This window comes from Anastrepha ludens, chromosome 4, assembly GCF_028408465.1.
Source record: "Anastrepha ludens isolate Willacy chromosome 4, idAnaLude1.1, whole genome shotgun sequence".
Taxonomy (NCBI): Eukaryota; Metazoa; Arthropoda; class Insecta; order Diptera; family Tephritidae; genus Anastrepha; species Anastrepha ludens.
Window position 1 is genome coordinate 50,112,834 of NC_071500.1, and position 20,338 is coordinate 50,133,171.

Genomic DNA, 20,338 nt, shown 5'->3' on the forward strand with positions numbered 1-20,338 from the left:
ACTTAAAGTGCAGTTAAAATTGGCTTCATATATTTTTAGATCGAAATTAAAGCCATTTCCAAATTATAATGTAAATGGAATTTTGGTGTGGATGCTCAAAGTAAATATCCAATATTGGTGTAAAATGAAAGAGGAATGAAAAAGGTTTAAAACTGTAATATCTAAAAAAGGGTCGCTACCTTTTAATACAATGTATATATTCTTGAAGTGAAACTTTTTAGGTGTCGAGGAATGAGCGAGAATGGAGAGTAAAATTTCAAGGCCATGCAACGTTTTGGGCATTTTCGTTCCACGAGAGAGAAAAAAGATATAACATAGAGGAAAAAGGAGAGAGAGAGCTATACCTTATATTATATATATCTTAGATACACTTTTGGCTATTTTCCTGAGTTTTTCCTTGTGGTTGCTAATTTCTAGTGAGAAATAACACTGCCTACTTTTTGGCGCTTGTTTGTTGGTGCAAACTTGTAGGAAAAATATTTTTGGTGCCTACTGTTTGGGGCGTTTTTTGGTCCCAATCAATTTTTTGGCGTTTTTTTTTTTGTGCCTACGTTTTGGCGCTTATTTCCGTTTCCTGGCTAGTGCTTGTGCGTACTATAAAGTGCTATCCATTCCGGCGTCGGATTTATTGGTATTGCCTTGCGGTAATTTGTGCCGTTGCTGCGGTCTTGGAATCGCTGCGTTTGTGTGGGTGATAAACGCTCGGAGTAGTGCGCGTTGTTGCCACGGTTTGTGTCCGGCGTTTACCTACACCGATCGACCCATCTCGGTTTTTGTACATTTTGTCTCTTTGTATTCTCTGCAAATGTTGTGAATTTATTTAGATATAACTATACTCTTTCTCTCTCTTTCTCGGGTCTCTCCATCTTTCTTTGTCTACTTGAAAGTTTCACTTCTGTTATGTGTACTACGCTACATGCACTTTTTTTAAATTATAAACTATTATATTACACAACTAAAGCAATGCGCCGCAGAGGCTATCGGCTCCATTTTTATCTAACTCAATATTTTTTAGGCCTAACAAACTTCATTGATCATTAACAAGCAAACTGCAAACCTATTACTCGTATATAGTACAATTCAACAAACGTTTAAAAAGAGAAGCTTCAGTTTTAGAAAGCGTTTTATTTATATAAATATTATTGAAAAAGTAATATTATAATATTGTCAACATAAAATCGCATTTCATCCTCTGAATGTATTCAATAGAGTCAAGGGACCAAGAACTCCATTGGTTAATTAAACTTCTATACGAAGCGCTTAAATGCAGCTTTGGTTAGCCGATGAAGATTCTTTAGGAATTGGAAAGGCCTTTTATGAAATTGATTCCTATAAAGAAAAGAAATTAGGCGTAGCTGTGGAATGTGAATAGAATACAGAAGTAGTAAGATGTATTGCTTCCCATGGCTTCGGAAAATTTATTTATTTATTTTATTTTTATTTTTTAAAGCCTTAAATAACATTAAAATTGTTAAATAAACAAAAAGATAACGTAGCGCTGGCAACGTAGGCTTTCAGTTGGTTTCGAAAAATTGATTTGCCATTCATTCGGTCCCTGCTATGCAAATCTGTGTTGGATGAGAGTTTTCAGCTTTAAGGGAGTTTTCTGGTCTAGAAATTTGAAAAAATCGATTTTTTTTGCATATTTTCAAAGTTTAGACCTTCAAAAATATGTCCTTCGACGAATTTTTCAAAATTTGAATTATTTTCGGAGACTCAGCGGATTTTGTGACGTGGCGTCTAAGCCGGTCGAGTGGAGCGAATCGCACAATGAACGGCAGATGTTACCGGACGACTTGAGGACTCGTTCCTTCCAGAAAATCTTTTGTATCTCACACAACCTTTATTTTTTCTATACATATATATATACTTTATACTTCTATAATATGTACTTGGAAATATATCGCCGATTAATCGGGTAGTAAATATATTGATCTAAGTAATTCTATTGGAATTGTTGCTCAAACTTCAAACGCGATTTTCTCAAAACTCCTTTTTTTGAGATTTCGTCATGACATCTCAAGTTCTACTTGACCGATCGCTTTGAATTTTGATAAGAATCTTTTATTACACATCTGTCTATCGCGCCTCCCTCGGATTTTGAACAATATAAGTTTGAAGTATTTTTAAAAAATTTGAGGAGGTAAAAAAGAGGGTAAACAAACATTTCTTTTCTCAAGTTGACGCCTTTTTGTGAATTTTTTTCTTTTCTTCGATTTGGCGCAATCCGATAGCGACATCCTAACTAATGAAGAATTTTCTTAATTTGTTTGTTTTAGATCACTACGAGGGTTGGAATCATGTCAACCATGGAGCATTGTTTTTATGTAGCCCCCTCCGCCGGCCTGTAATTCCACAATTTTTTTTTTTTTTTAATATATTAATTTTTGTTATACTTTTCCCGTATTAATAAAAACCATAAAATAATGGATAGTAAAAATGTTTTTCATTTTTTTATCTTAGTTTTAAAAATACCTAAAATTAAGGCGTCTAGAACAGAATACCCGCTTAACGCCTCCACTATGTGTATGTCGTTGTAAAACTCATGCAGCTCATTGTTTCATCACCTACGATACTCGCCGTCGGTAACGTGCAACGGTCCGAAAATCTTCTGCAGAATCTTTCTCTCAAACACTCTAAGGGATGCCTCATTGTACAAGCTTCTGAAACATACGATAAGACGACCATGATGAGAGCCTCGATGAGAGCCTTATACAGCATAATATTACTTATCTTTTGAAGCTTACTACCAATATTATTCCACATACATGAGCATTGTAAATAAACATAATAGTTGAAATAAATGTTTGCCATACACCCCATTTTGAGTGTTTGGTGCCCACTTGTCGTTGCTTAGGAACAACGCCTTCTTACTGCTTGGAGCGCCATCTGTGTTTCACATTTTTCTGGCAGAAGGATCGCACAGATGGTTGAGCACTTCGTTAAATTTGGTATGTCTGCGCTATTACCGCGATTGCCCGCTTCCCCTTGCTGGCGCCACTGATGCAATGTGTAACTATGTGTTTTTTCTTTGTTGTTGCTTGTTTTATTGTGCGGGAGAAAAGATGAAAAGGATCAGTTTTTGGGTTTGAGGACTGAGATTTTTTGGGAGGTCCGTGCTTTACGTGGGATTCGAACCCACAACCTCTGGGATGGCAGGCTAATGCACTTACGTTAGACTACCGAGGCCAAAACTTTACTCCACAAATAAAATATTAACGAAAATAATACGACACGAATATTTTCAAGGGAAAAAACTATTTACACAAAGTATTAATTTATTTTAAGTGGACAGATACCTGTAAAATTTCGAAAACAAAAATTTTTTTTTCATAAAATGTTAATACATATAATCCTTTAAGAATATGTAAAAAAAAATTTTAGAACGTAAATTTAAGTATTTCCTATATTATAGATCGTCAACCGTGACTTTGCGCTCGAGCGCTAGGAGAGGTATAGTTACGTTGCCGGCTTTAGACGCGTTTTTCTCAAAACTGTATTTTCGAATTGGGGTATACGATAACTCGAAAAGTTATTGACCTATCTCTCTGAAATTTTGCACACATATTTTGTATGATATTACTTTCTATGTTTTTCAAGTTCACGAAAATTTTTCGAAAAAATAATTTTTTCGAACCAAAAATAGTAGGAAAATTTGCCCCGAAACTCATTATTTTGAAGCATTTTATTCCGCGCATTATTTTTTTTCCATTTTTGTTTAATTCATATAGAATTTATGACATTAATACACAAAACCACTTTTGGTTTTTTGTATTCAGGTCACTGACGCCGATGCTACAATGCCCGCCGATTGAGAAGCCCCGCTGAGATCTTTCTGGAAGAATTGAGTGTACATCCGTCATTTTAAATGATTAAAATAAAAAAAAAATTATATTATTTTAATGTATTTATAAGTAAACTGTGTGCCAATTTTGAAAAAAATATGTTGACTTCTTCATTTTAATGAAAATCAGGGAAAATATGGCCGGACCTTAACTGATTTCATTTTTCTAACAAAACAACCTATGCTTTCAAATAAGTCCGGTTATGAATATGATCATTCGAAACGCAACTTTACTCAACTCCAAAATTAATTGTTGTGCGAATAATTTTTATCCGTGTGTGTATGGTAATTGCATTGTCGATTCAAGGTGAAGAAACAGTGAGAGCTTTTTATTTTACCAATATGAGCAAACTCTTGAAACGACGTGGGCTGATCCACTGATTGCGATATGTGCTACCTTCTGTATTTTCTCAACCATACACACATACATATATAATGTATAGATAAGAACAGCTTAACTCCATAACTAACCGTTTCTTTGTCACCCTCGACAATGAACATGTTGGGAAACGCTGAATGTATTTATTGCCAACGGTAATGAAAACAAACGCCGTTGAGCGAGAGTAACAATTTTGCTGTCCAGTAGCGATCAGTCGGTGCGCTAGGGTTCAAGCGACGAAGTACACAGATTTTCCATTGGCACTGAATAATTAGTAATATTTTTTTCCTTTTTGTGAATAAAAAGTAATACAAAATTTGCAATTACATCAATAGTTTGGCGAAGTCGAAGGCATAGAAACTACAAGTGAAAAAAGAAAAAAAATAGTAAGAGAAAAAACGTTTCGGTGGCGAAAAATATTTTTAACGCCATAAAAGCAATTTTTTGAAGGTAAAAGTGTGCATAGAAACAAAAACAACATATTTGATATAGATTTGTGAGAATACGATAAGATAAAAGTCAACCATAAAAGTAAAAACTATGAAACTGAAATAAGAAGGCAATAAAATAAATAAAACTTATAACAGTAAGCACAAAAAACTTTGAAACGTTAAGTAACTGGAGGCATTGAACAAAAGTACTCAAAAACATACAGTGCACATGTATACATACCAACATACGTGCATATGTGCATTCGAAAAGATGAGATAACGGGCGCACGATTAGCCCATTACCTTGGCAAAGTTACCTAAGTGAGCAGGTGAACATTTACTTTACTTAGAATTAATTTTAGTGGCGAATTTTAGTGAAGTCTTGTGAAGAAAAGTGAGCTCAACTGTTTTTTTTTTTTTTTTTTCAAACGAAGCAAACGCGCCGGTATGTAAGTCACTGTTAATATAATGCAAGTCTAAAGTACCGCAAATTAGGTGCCAACAAAGCTAGTTGCTCAAAAAACAGCAAACAAGTGAATTAACTCACCATCTGGTGAGAAAATAAAACATTGTACTATGATTGCATATCAGTGCCAATATAAATGAATTGCCAAGACCAAAGTGAGCGGTGGAACAGCGTTTTAAACAAAAATTAAAATAAAGCAATAAATACAAAATATAGCCTCAGCAAGAAATAAAAAAATAAACAAAAGCGGAAAACACATTAAAATCTACGGAAAGCTTCATAGAACTAACAACATAAAGTGCCGAGCTACCCGCCTCAGCAACTGCAAAAAACCATAAAAAAACAAACAAATGAGAGAAAAAAACAAAAAAACTCCAGTGACATGTGCATTTAATTACTACCAGACTCAGACAAACGCCCATTTATTTGGTGATGCATCTATACAGTGGCGCGCATAAAAATCCAGACCCAACAAGTGCAGCTTTTGCTGCTATTTTTTGATACTTTGTTTTTATTAATTAATAAATGCTTGAAGTTACTTATTAAAAAAGATCGTTTGAAGTAATGCATTTTGTATATTTTTAGTTGTGCATGGAAAAATATTTATTTCGCATACTTTGTGCTTTTTATCACATTATAAATTATTATTATAGTAACAACATAAAACATTCTCGATACATTTTTGAAGTGTCAGTCTCTGGCCGGACTAAAATTTGAGTCGTTCTAGCAATGTCAATCGATTGCCGCGGAGTATAAGCTAATTTTGGTATTCTTTGTTACTTTTTGGCGAGAAGCTGAGTGGCTTAACTAACAGGAGCCTTTAGAAACTGGTTTGATGTCACCGTCTTCTAAGAACTCTTCTCTAAAGTTTTCGATAGTTTTGTTTTGTGTATAATTTTTTTTTCACTTATGTGTGTCAGACAGTAATCCCCTTTCGAACTGGGTTTTTTTTTGCGCGTCCTTAGCCGCACGCTTAACTCTGCTATTCGCACACATAATTCTTTAGTAAATAATTGAGGGCGAACTTGCAAAAAACTATTTTTTACAGTTTTTTTAAGGCACATACCACATGGGCTGAAAAGCCCCGGGAGTAACAAGGGGAACACGTTTTTTTTTTGTCCAAAGTTAGCTTCATTCATCAAAGTAATTTCCATCAAGTACAACGCAACCATTCCAGCTCCGTTCTAACTTTTCAATACCAATTTTGTAGAACGATTAATCTTTTGCCTCAAAATAGGCCTCAGTTTCAGGGATAATCTCTTCATTCGAGTGAAATTTAGTTCTCGCTTAAAGCCAAAATCTGGAAAATACGGTGAATGGGGGAGCACGTTGTCTTAAAACTGAGCAAATGCGGCATCCACTTTAAACAAAGCCTTCTCATAGTAAAATGTTCATACAATTTAAAGCCAAGACGGTCTTTTGATATCTTTATGATGCCAGCTGTGTCACGCAACTTTACTTTTCGACCATGCAAAACGATTTTGTGGATTTTTAGATGCTTTCTGGTGTTACCGCCTTCTTTGAACGACCACTGCGTTGTGCATCATCGGTGTCTCTATGACCAACGTTTGAAGCCAGTAAACCATCGTTTTATTGTTGTTTCTGATGGAGCGGGGCTCACACAACACTATTCAAGCCATTGCTTCGCTTGAGCGGTATTTTTATCCACCAAAAAGCAATGCAAAATTAAAACACAAAGTTCCTTTTGATCGATTGTTTTGAAAATAATAAAAGTAGTGCTACTCTTAGCACAATAACTCACGAACCAATTATTAGAATATCATGAAATTTTAACAGCTGCTTTTTTAAGATTAGCACTAACTGAAAAAGAAGTGAATGCAATAAAACTAGTGCCATCTATCTATGTATTGGGTACGCGACTTTTCAGTCCATGTGTTATATAAAATGCAACGACTACTAAAACCCCAATATATTTTCCAATAAATGCAAGTTTACTACCTGTCCGGATTTTTAGGGCTGCAACTGTATAATCTGTATTTACGTACCATCACGTATGTACATTACATATACGCCGTTCTTGGCTTTATCATTTGCATAGTAAGACTGACTAATACGTGTGTCACAACTTGGTCGGCGTTAACCGTAGATTTTCTAAAACCATCAATTTACACTGCACCTTAGCAACCCACTGCCTGTAGTACAACTAATTATAATTATTTACACGCTGTGTGTGGTATACCTTGTAGAGAAAAGCTTAAGCAACCAAGCATAAATTTAATTTTATTTAGTTTAATGTGAACTAGTTCCGTTGGGACTGTATTGCGCTTACTCCATTTCAAAAACAGCTTACATTTAGCACGAGTGGTTATTTTAAAGCAATTGATGGCTGAATTGTTAGTTAATTTATCTTTACGCCAGTGACCAAAAATAACAGAATTGAATTGAATTTATAAATTGAAAACATTCTCAAACTAAAGAAAAATATATTTTGTAACAGTTGTTAGATGAGAAATATTTTTTCCGTTTTCTGCCTGAAATTATATTTTACTTTGACAGAAGTGCAATATTTGTTCTATTTTTTACGTTGCTTGATAGCTGGAATGCAGTAGCAATATGTTTTCCATTCCTAATCTGCATCTATGTATACTCATACCTACATTTATAGTATAATAAGCGAGGGTATTTTTTGCACCGTTCGTTCTATTTTTAAAAATCACAACTCGAAATAAATGAGACAAACTGGGCGAACGAGTGGTAGATCGAGCACTTATTAGTACTGAGATTGATAACTCCATGATATTATTTCTCAATGGTTCAACTTAAGATAAGATTAAATTAGACCAACTAAGAGAGGAAAATGTACAAAAATAAATGGTATGCAATTGATAAATAGCTGTGTCATTGTGGCAAGGAGTTACGTAAAGTTTCCGTTTTGTTTTATTGCTAAATGTAAATATAGAAAACTATTGCATATTAGTTATCGAGCAAGAGAAACCAAAAATATATACGAGGGTGGCTCAATAAGTACCCGGTTTGGTGACGGAGAACATCCCTGGGTGAAGTTGGTATTAGCATCGTGTGCCGCCATCTATCAAACGTCGGCAAAACAAATTTCAGACTGAGTGATAGGTTAGTTTGGATTTGGGAGCTATTCGAGTAAGACGATTTTCGTGATTTTCGCTGAGATGCAAAAAGAGCAGTAACGTTCGGTAATTGGCCTTTTGTTTTTGGATGTGAAAATATGCGAGGAGATAAAAGCAAAATTGGATGCTGTCTACTCTCCGAAAAAATAAGTTTACGGTACTTTTCAACGTTGTTCTTCCCAATGTTCTGACTCATTTGATTTTCACGGAAGTATTTTACGTGGTTATCAATCAATAATTAAATTCTCCCTAATTGGGATATAAATAAATGGATAAAATAAGGGATCAGCTTCTAGAAGGAGGAACACTAGTCTCATTAATAGATTTGCTGCTGGGTATGACTTACAACAACTCCCCTCTAGGGACGTTCATCTAAGTATTTCTCATACTGTAAGGGCACCAATATTCAAACAAGTGTTTGTAAATTGCCCTGCAAATTACCTGAGTCTCAAATAAATAGAGTTAAAATTATCATTCCTTACAAAAGATCTTAATTGTAATTTAAATTTTTTTATTTCGCGCCCTCAAGAAAACCAGAGTATTTTCCTACACCCTTTGTTGTTGTGATATAAAATTCCTTTACCTCTTATTACAATTCCAAGTGAAAAATAAATCTACGTTGCACTAAAGAGGCAAGCCAGCTAATACTTTTTATACTTACAATGTAATTACAATTAAAAAACTGCTCATAGTTGTCATCAAAAACGTCTGAGTGCTTAAAGTGGCCAGTGGTGTCTTGTTGAGGTGTTTCTATAGTAATTACACAAGTGTGTCAGATAATATGGTATATTAAGTAGGGCATAATACCATTTTGTGAATTCCACTTGTTCGTCTACTTAGTAGCACCTTGGTGTCGCGCTGATTGCAGATCTTCTCTAATTGGGGTAAATATTTAAACTAAGTATATTTAATTATGATAAAAAGTCCCACCAGCTGCAAAAATTAAAACAAAAAAATTCGTTGAAAAGCATATTGTAATATATATACTTTATGAAATATGTTCCACCTTGATCAAAAAGTTCGCGGAATATTATCAAAAAAATTCAAAATGCAAGTGAACTCCTCAAAAGTGATATTATCGCCCTCAAAGTACTTGCCATCAAATGCAACGCACCTATGTCGCACCGTTTTAGGTATTGCAATCACATCCTTGTTCGATTTTCCCATTACTTTCTTTCGGCTGTTAAAACGTGTTCTCGGTAGTCGTTTTTTGACTCTCCACCCACTCGCCTGATATCTGCATTGCCTGTTGTACTCATATACATTCGTCTCGTGTCCAGTAATGATGTGTTAGACGAATGTTCGGTCGGATTCAGCCTTGGAAATCATGTACTTGGTGATGTCCCCTTTTTTGCATGAAATTTAGAGCCTTTAGGGGCAACTTTGCAGCAACATGGCGCAAACCCAAATCATTAATTACAATGTCCTGAACGAATTCATAAGCAATGTTCAAGTCCACGCGTGAAAAATTTAGTATAATGTAACCTGCTTTGAAAAAAACGTTTAAAAGGAGGGATAGAGGGGTATATCCCCATTTTAAAACTGAAGACCGCACCCTCCGGAGACGTATAGTTTTTAAGTAATTTAATGATAAAGTTGTGTAATTTAGCGAAAAGTTGGTGTTGCCATACATCTGAAATAAAAACGAAGTTCGTATGCAGAGATGTTCAGTGGAGGGTTGATTGTAAATCTGCAGTATTTTTTGCTGTAATTTAAAATTGGATTATGTTATGCACGTATTTAACTCATCGAAGCTTGAAAACAGTGATATTTAATATCGCAAAAAATAATAAAGTAATTAAAAACCAAAAATTATGGTTTATAAGTACAGGGCCCGCCATCCATCGTTACGATTTGAACTAGGTATTATTTGAAGAATCGTAACACTTAGCTGTCATCTGATTTGACAGAAAATCAGTTTTATTCTTCCGCTGATCTGGGGCTCAGAAAATCCAAGAGTTATAGTTGAAAAACCTCTCTATTGTGTGACTGTTTGGTGCGGTTTATGGTCCGGCGGAGTCATTTGACCTTACTTTTTCGAAAATGAAGCTGGAGCAACAGTTACAGTGAATAGATTGCGCTATCGAGAGATGATTAACGATTTTTTATGATCGGAATTGGTTGGTATTGATCTGGGCAACGTTTATTTTCAACAAGACGGCACTACGTGCCACACAAGCAACGAAATCATTGATCTCAACATTAAATAACACCTCTTATTGGAAAACCCTTTATTTACAGAAGCGTGAGGTAATGCATTAGAACGAGAAGACTTCATGCTAAACAGCTGTGGATTGCTAGTGTTTGGCACACCTCTTAAACCGAACTCCCCCAAGCATTACTAATTCTAACTAAAAATTGGCTTAGAGGCTAATTTCACGCCAGATGTATAAAAGGTGTAACACCAACAGTCCCAAATTCGATGATTCATCAATGAAGTTAAATAGTTACAGCAGTGATGGCAGTGATTTTGTTATTAAAAAGAAAGAAGTAGATTCGGAAATAGATTTCGGTAACAATTCAATGGATAATTTGCTGTTTACGGATGGGAAGTAACAGAAACTCGGAGTATACGGAAAATGTATTGTAAAAACTGCAATAAGATTTAATTAACGACGTGAGCTTTTTTTTCTTAATGCATGTACTTGGAAATTAAAAATTATTATGAATGTATGGCATTGCAAAACTAAGCTTCAAACCGCATTTTCGTTTAACTATACTTTTTCTCATTGAGCGAAACTATAAGTTAAATACAGTTTTACAGCTCTTCCAATCATTTAAGCAATGAAATCGAAATATTCGCTGTAGTAAAATGCAACGAATTGAACGAGTATTTCAAATCCTACTCTCTACACCCTTTCCAATGGATTGCTTTAGTTATCATTCACTGCCACTGCTATGTACATTTGGCAGCAAAGTTGCTTAATTTTACAATTGAATGAGTTTGATACCATCATTGCATGTTTAATGCACAAAGCTATTCTCGTTATTTACAATTAGTATGTTTGTAAGTATGTGAGTATGACCGAATTAAAAAAAAATTATTTTATTAGAGCATTGACCAAATTTAATGAGTATTTCCTTATGGTTAAATAATACAAGGTGGGGCAAATTTAATCAACCTATCGAAAGGTTTTTAGTTTTTTGAAGTGGCGTTGACATCTGTGTACTAGACAGATGCAGTATGCTAACAGATTGGATATGGATCGCGTAAATGTCAAAATAAAAATTTCCATCACTCAAAATCATTTTTTGTATTTAGTTATTCAACATCCAAATAGAGTGATTAATTTTGCGCCCTCTTGTATATACTAGCCGATCTGATTATGAACCCTGGACAGAAAATTTATACTGGCAGGCAGAAGTTCGAATTTAATTTTCAGAAAAGAAGAAAAAAGTTTTTAAATAAAGCAAAATTACTCTCATTTAGTACAAATGATCCAAGAATGATAGATTACCAAGTTTACACAAGCATGATAGAATAAGAGATTGCGCCTTCCGAATTCGCGGTAACGTCAGGCTCCATGAAAATACAGGCAAAAGGAAGAGGTACTACAGTAGATACTCAATACTTGCGACACATTTTTTTCATTGCGTATTCAAAACTTGCGACATTAGAAAATCTGTACCTCGATACTTGCAACATTTTTTATTTTAGTCTACCTCATTTGCTCTTTTTAAGTTCATATTTTTGAGCATAAAGTTCGGTGAAATACTACCGATGTAATTAATTATGGGGAAAACACTTTTTGAATTGAATTTAGGGGGAATACGTTTTGCGTTAATTTTTGCATGGTGTGGTTTCATAATGGTCATGTGGTGTCAATGTCAATCCACTTTTACCTGATGAAACTCTTGTGCAAATAAAAGAAACCTCGGCTCCGGAGCATAAGGTCTGTATGGAGAGAATATAGTACAAATACTGCTACCATTGTAGAAATAATGGATATTGGGAAATCCGGGAATCCACGTTTACTAAAAATTGTTTGCTGCTATGCCTGTTGCCAACAAAGGAAATAAAAGTGCTTGGATGACCTTCGCTTTATTTGAAAAATGGTTTCACAGAACATTTGTTTATGTTAATTTTTTGTCAAAACAGAGAATTCTGTTTTAATAAAAAATTCTTAAAAGAATTCCTTCGTGCGCAAAATCTTCCGAAAAAATCACTTCTTCTTATTGATAATGCAAAGATGGCGAGTTAGAGAGCTACAACGGTCAAATATTTGCAATGCGCTTTCCTTAAAACTATACAGCTCTAATACAGCCCATGGATCAAAAACGTTATAAGGCCTAAAATTAAATTAAACTTCAAAAAATTCCTTTAAGTCACGCTGCTCATGGAGAAACCTCCGATAAGTCACTGCGAAATTTCGACCGAAAAAATCCAATATGCTTTACGGAAGCATATCGCGTTGAGATGTGTCCGAAACACGGTTTTTCGCAAGCCGCCCGCGAGCTGCCGTTTGTTTGTTCGTGCTCGTCCGCGTAAGTCGAAGCGCGCATTCTGGCACAAAAAAATTAATTGTAGTTAATCCTTTTCGAATTGCACGCATTTTTTTCCATACATAAATGCACAGATGTTTATTACGTTAATATCCTTAAAAAAATTTCATCTCAGAGGCGCAGAAATCAGTTAAATTTTTAATTGTTTATTAAAAAAATTATTTACAACAACAAAACTTCAAGTTTCGGAACAAAAATAACGTTTTTGGAAAATATCATCCTTTATCAGTCTGCAGTTGAAAAATCGTTGTAATCGGATACTTACTTTACGAGAAATGTGATAATTATTCAAGCGCTGCAAAAAAAATATTTAGAATTTTACAACAAAATTTTCTGAGTGTGCTTCTGGATAATAGAACTCAGTCCTGGCTGAATTTCATCGCAAAATATTCACTTTGGTAATTTTGTGGCCCACTTGAGAAAGCCATACCCACCTGTAAACGGCCTTATTTTCCCTGAATTTCATTAAAATTATTTAAAATGAAGAAATCAATATTTTTGTTTCAAAATTGGCATACAGTTTATTTATAAATACATTAAAATAATATAAATTGTTTTTTTTTTTTATTTTAATCATTTAAAATCGCAGCGGGGCTTCTCAATCGGCGTCAGTGACCTGAATAGAAAAAACCAAAATTTTTTTTGTTTTTTAATGTCACAATTTCTTTATGAATTAACAATAAATGGAAACAAAAAAATGCTCAAAAAAAACGAATTTTGGGGCGAATTTTCCTACTATTTTTGCCTCGAAACAATTATTTTTTCGAAAATTTTCGAAATTGTATAGTCACATAGAAAGTAATATCATAAAATATACGCATGTGTGCACAATTTCAGGGAGACGGGCAATAACTGTTCGAGTTATCGTATACGCAAATTCGAAAAATACAGTTTTAAGAAAAACGCGTCTAAAGTTCTAATACCTACATAACTATACCGCTCCCAGCGCTCGAACGCAAGGAATTTACGTTCTACAATCTTTTTGACATATTCTTAAAGCATTATATTAACATTTTATGAAAAAAAAGAAACATTTTTTTTCGAAATTTTACAGGTATCTGTCCCCTTAAACGATGCTATGACGCTACAGAGGCTCAGAAACAGTGTGGCGCTGAACAAACGAGTGTGAACAAAACAAACCAAAATCAAAACTGTCTTTCACTTTAAAGTGTACTTAATTAATATAACAAAAACATATAAACTTCTTATAGCTATCGGAAAAAAACTACTTTAATTTGTATGGAACAAAACCTCAGTATAGCGACTAGCTCGAAAATTGCAGATAGCGCGGTTTTCATTACGTGCAAGAATTGAGTTTCTACTGTACTTGTTTGTGAGGAGGAAAAGTAGGCGAAAGTAATAGAAACACCTACACACCAAAAAATATATATACACACATACACTTTCTTGTCACGGCAAGAAAGAAAACTTCGTTGTCGTTAGTTTGTTTAGTTTAAATGTCACAAATGACAACATTACCAAGTCATTCACTGAATTTTCGCAACCATGTAATATCTCCTTCCCTCGAACGAGTCGAAATCGCGACGAATAAAGTAGAGATACATATTGATGGTTTTCGAGAAAAGCGACACAACTCAAAATTAACTCAAATTCGGAGTTTTGCCGTTAAAAGCAAAAATCAACTACAGAGTTTATATATTTTTATCTGGAAAAGCGTCATAAGTGAATCTTGAAGCAATTCTGAGAGATGGCGTTAGTGTCGTTTTGTCAGGTGATCGAATTGGCGCGTCAATTATCTAGAAAACTGACCCACCTCAGTATTTTGTATTTTTGAATTGTGCCACTTTTCTCGAAAACCATCGATATATTAAATATCACGTTTTTCTATTTTCTTCACCATTCTGAACATTTGGGTGTATATTTTTAAGCAGGGTTCGGTCGTCGGAGTATAACTAATTAAAAGGCCATAAAGTTAATAATTAGTTTGGAAAATTAAATTGTGTGAAAATAATACAAAATTAAGAATCAATTTATTTTTGCTCGATATGACGACCTTTTGCCTTGACTACGGCCTTGAGATGGTCCAGAAATGAATCACAAGCTGCCCAAATGTGTCTTCCAGGTATTTTGGCCCACTCGCGGACAATGGCCTTTTTCAGCGCCTTGAGACTGGTGAATCTTTACTCCAGATCTTGCTCTCCAAAATGGCCCAAAGAGAAAAATCCATCGGATTTGCGTCTGGTAAATTTAAGATCCATTGTGTGGACGTTATGAAGTTCGGAATGTTGTTTTTTAGCCATTCTTGGTTCACTCGAGCTTTGGGAGACGATGCCGAGTCCTGTTGAAACGTCCATGGTCTGCCACCGAAAAGTTTGTCTGCCCACGGCTTCAAAGCAACCTTTCTCGATACCTTGACCCCAGGCTCAATGAAAACTAAAAGAGCGTCCATTTGCGGCTACAGCGGCCTAAACCATTACCTGTGGCGGGTGTTGCCTCCTGGCAAATTCATGACTCAAATTCTTTTTTGGGAATTTACGAATAGCTCAATTTGAAAAATGTTCTCGTCAGAAAACACAAAGTTGGGAAATATACCGCTTTTGGCCAAGCGAAGCAATTCCTTCGCTCTCTCAAGTCTGACCTGTTGCTGCTTTGGTGTGAAAACATGCGCCTTTTGGATCTTGTAAGGTTTGACTTTGAGATCATTTTGCAGTATGCGGCGGATACTACAGTCTGATATTTTCAGTTCATTCACCATTTGATTGACACTTCGTCGGAAATTTCGCTCATTTCGCTTCTTCACATTTTGAACCATTTCAAGTGGCGTTGCAGTCTTTTGATGACCACTTCCACGACGTTTCGCGATGCTACTAATATTTAGTATCATTGTAACGAGTAATGTTGCGATGAACAAAAACTTGATTGACTTTAAGGTGCTCGAGCTGACGAACAATCGCTGGTTGTGATTTTCTAGCCAATTATAATGTAATCACACTATTACGCTTGAAATCCATTACTGACGTTCGATCTCGGCAAAACGCATACGCGTGATTGTAAACAACACTCTGGTCTGTCATTTAACCAACTAACAGACAGCTGATGCCAGTGCAGCTCTAAATCGTTAAAATATTCCCAAATTTATTTAGAGATTTTTGGCAAACAAGTTTTAACTTTGCTGATGTGCAAAACTCATTTACTGGGTTAGCAGTTTTTCTTTATAAATTCACTACTAACAATTTTCTTTGGTTGCACGCTGGCAGTGTGATGAAGAGTTCATGACGTCACAGAGTGTTTTCGATATTTTAATATGCCTTTTTGCTACAGTATTGCTGTCACATCCCAGTGATCATTACCTTTTGTGACTCAAGTGACAGTTCAAGCCGAGCTCAGCAAATGTAACTTGGCACTGTTGTTGTACACGAAATTCTTGCTTGCTGATTTAAATGTGCTTTTAATGCTTCGTAGCCTAAAAACATATGCGCATATGTACATAAATATGCATTTGGGTATATACCTACAAACATACATATATGTATGTATAGGTATTTAAATTTCAGTATATATATATGAACATATGTGCCCGTGTGTACATTTATGTATATCGCGGCTTCGCGCATATTTTATCCCCTTATCTGTTATTTCATTCATTTGTACGATCGCTGATGCCATTGTTTTATATTTTATTATTTATTTTATTGTCGTTACCGCCGTTGTTGTTTATTTCCGATGTACCAAGTGTAAGCAAGGCAACAACACGATTCATAAGCGCACACTAAAAAATAGGCAGTTGACAGAAGCGTTGTGAAGTAAACGGCAGCAGCGGAAAAACAAACGTAATAACAAAGTAGAGGACGGACAGTAAAAAATATGCTGCTAACTGTAGTTATAGTATTTAACCATTTGGAAAAAAGCAAGCACCTCATGTAAATGGTGTGCAGTCGCCGTATACGTCGACGCAAGCTGTGCGCGCACATATCGGTCGCTCGGCTTGTTGGTCGTTGGTGGTTGCTCACCTGGGTGATCGGTCGTAGGCGCTGGTAGTTGGTTACAGCGGGTCGCTGTGACCTGACTGATTGTGTATGTTAGTCAAAAAGCATCGAAAAAGTCAGAAATAAAGACGAAACAATTCCAACGGTCTTGTTGTGCGGTGCGGTTGTTAGGCTTTTCTGTTTTACTGTATGCTTTCTCTCACTCATTGTAGCTACGAATTTCTCAAGCCAGTGACGGTTCGCAAAAATAATATTAAAAATAAAATTACATTGTTGTTTGGAAATGAATAAAATATAAGTGTGTGAAAAAGAAAACATATTTTAGCTGCATATGTGCATAAATAATGAAAGTAATAAAAATACAGCTACTGTGTGAGGAATCTGCCTACTTGTGTTGATCTCAAAGCGTTTGCGTGGTAAATAGAACGAATTATTTTTTAAATTAAAATGGTTATGCATCAAAGAAAAAGTAGTGGAAATATTGATTGCAAGAATATTCTTATGGAAATACCTAAAAGATTTTTTTCAGAATTAAATTATCTGCATACCGAAATGCTACTACCCATTTTCACTAGAAATATGTAGTTCGTTTCCACGACAGCCGGTTCTACGTAACCGGAGCGACCCGGATTTATATCCGGCCAAGCAGTATTCCTCGTATATGTATGGGGAATGTTTATGCTGCTGCAACAACAATTAGAAATAGTTTTTTTAGGTATTCGAAATCTTTAACCGATTCCAGCTCTCTGACGTCGTTTGTTATCACCGAAATTGCCACATTAAGAATGTTCAGAGATGTCTACAAGACATACATACTTACTACGCATGTTAATCGCGTGAACTCGGTTTTTTCTAAGTACCGAAAATCCCATGATTATTTAATATGAGTGCCGAGAAAATTTGTGTTTACTTTCTGTCGCGCGAAATCCCAGTGTTAGTGTGCAAGAAAGAAATTTCAAAAATATATGGAATACCTATTTTCAAAAATATGTTTTCCTTAGCAGTGTGAATGCGGAATAAGTTAAGATCCCAGTTAGTGGACGCAACTTTAAGTGATTTGCTGATCTTTCAAACATAATTCAAATATAAAAAATTATAAGTTTCTGATTTTCTAACTTTACTTTGTGGTGGTTGGAACTAGCAAAAAGGCGGGCGTTTCTGAAAGCCTGCCGGAATTGCTTTCGTATCAATTTAGAATTCGAACTCGAAATTCGGAAGTTCGAGCTGAATAAAAATCCTGCTCAAACTGTCCAAAATCAGTTGTTTTGTTTGTGCACCTATTTTTTACATTTGTGTTAGATTATGAACTTTGAATTCGTGCCAGAGTTTTGATTCTAATCATTTTTTAAGGCAAAATTAACAAAACTTTTAATAAAATGAGTAATTTTTTTGTGGAGGCGATTGATACCGAAATATAATGGTAAAACAAGAAAAATTTTGCGTGACCATCGCAGTCAACTGGCCACCATAGTAGAATGCGTTGGTGTGTGACTACCACTCAGAACTACACAAGCTCGAATCCCCATCAAAAAACTCGTCATAAAAAGCATCTGCCGTACGGAGATGGCATAAAACTGTAGAAGCAAATAATAAATTATTTTTTTTTTTGTTTTGTTTTTTTTTTTTTGTCCCCATTTATTTTATACATCTGTCCTTTGACATTAAGTATGTTGTTTAACAATTTGGTCAGGATTTATATACATCGCTTAATGGCCAGTGTCAAAAGCGATAAAATTAAAATAAACGAAATAATAGCAATTAAATAATATACAATAATACAATACAGGTTTCACTTTACATGATTACATTTTACAATTATTTATTAAACTTAATTTTTAATTTATATTCAGCAAATGTTTATTTTAAATTTAGCATAATTTTACATTTTGCATGTACTCTAACTATTTAAATCAGCACTCAGTTCTTCTTATTGCTGCCTTCTTTAACACGATCTCCTTTGGCTATGACTATGTCTGGATTAAGTACCATAAATTCCAACAAGATTGTGCTTTGGGTTGCTTTCGTATGTTTTCTCCCTCGTATAAAAAATTGCATAATTTATAAACAAATAATGAGAAATATGGTTAATTTTTTTATTTTATATGAGTAATTATTTGGCGGCCGCCGTAGCCGAATGGGTTGGTGCGTGATCGTCGTTGGTTCGAATCTCGGTGAAAGCAAAATTAATAAAAACATTTTTCTAATAGCGGTCGCCCCTCGGCAGGCAATGGCAAACCTCCGAGTGTATTTCTGCCATGAAAAAGCTCCTCATAAAAATATCTGCCGTTCGGAGTCGGCTTGAAACTGTAGGTCCCTCCATTTGTGGAACAACATCAAGACGCACACCACAAATAGGAGGAGGAGCTCGGCCAAACACCTAACAGAAGTGAACGCGCCAATTATTTATTTATTTATTTATTTTAATTATTTTATATGAATAATAATGATAATGAGTTATCGGTTTGTTAACTTAAAAAATATCGTACCAATACCTTATCGGATTTATTCACAAAAAAGTTTGCGATAACACGATGAAGAACAAGCATCGACCATAGATTCCGATAAATTAATTTATACAAGATTTTTAAAAAATTATAATTATGGTAAAAAATTTTGGCACTTTTTCTAAAAAATATATTTTATTATTTTCGTATTTTCTTATCACTTTTTTAATTCTTTTTGTTTTTAATTGTTGTTTGCAGCTAATATTGCTCAAAGTCACTAGGAATATACCAATGTTGTGTAAAACTTGCGAAAACAATTTGCTAATTTAATTGGGAACTCTTCTTGAAATCCACCAAAGCATCATGGCATCCACAACGACAGAAGATCCGGATATAAAAGTGACTCTGGAGGATTTGCCAATAACATTTAGGGTAAGTTTGTACTTTTATGAGTTGTTAATAGCACTTAAGAGATATGCGAGGGCTGCCCCTTGGATTTCGAGACCGTCCATAAGTGTATTAAATTTGAAGATTCCATTGCACCAATCCCCACGAGCCTTGTTTTGACCGATTATCACATTATGTGGTATCAAACGCGAACTAAATTTTTAGTCAGGGAAATGTTCATGCAATATTGAAATGATTGTAAGGTACAAAAGAGGTCTTCGCGTTACTACAAGTCTGGGTGGAATCCAAAGCAACATTAAACAAATTAAATATTAATCCAGACGCTGATCGCTGGAAAGTCCTCGAAGAAGTCCGAAGTATTTTATCTTTCAAAGAGCAAACGGGTGACGTATATATTATAGACATACAAGGTGAAGTCCAAAATAAACAACACTGGCGGTATACAAATATTTTTGATGGTGCCATCTTTTTAATGAGCTACTGCGTTGGAATTTACATCCCTAGTTGACTTCCAATGAAAGCTTGGTGACATTCGGTTCAGTGGAAATGAAGTTATTGCGTCTAAATTGTCAGTATATTTGCGCATCGGTACAAAAATGACTTTCCAACAATGAGCTAATATCAAATTTTGTCTTAAAGCCAGTAAAACGTGTACCGAAACATTTGAATTGATGAAAAACGTTTATGACGATGATTGTCCATCTCGTGCCAGAGTTCATGAGAGGTTTACACGTTTTAGAGATGGTTGTGAAATCAGTAATCACCGTAAACTCCATGGAAATTGGGTTAGAGTTAAATATCTTCAAAACATC

General features: G+C 35.0%; 1 protein-coding gene across 5 annotated transcripts in view; it reads left to right on the top strand.

Annotated features, from left to right (window-relative positions):
- Positions 1 to 4,410: 4,410 nt before the first annotated feature.
- Positions 4,411 to 20,338, top strand: part of LOC128862248 (uncharacterized) — a 31,739-nt gene continuing 15,811 nt past the window's right edge. The window contains exons 1-2 of one of the 5 annotated variants that reach the window (XM_054100770.1): positions 4,411 to 4,673; positions 19,377 to 19,550. In XM_054100770.1, coding sequence (XP_053956745.1) covers positions 19,482 to 19,550 — 69 coding nt within the window. In that variant the 5' untranslated portion in view covers positions 4,411 to 4,673; positions 19,377 to 19,481. The other 4 variants (XM_054100771.1, XM_054100772.1, XM_054100773.1 and 1 more) reach the window with 4 other exon arrangements.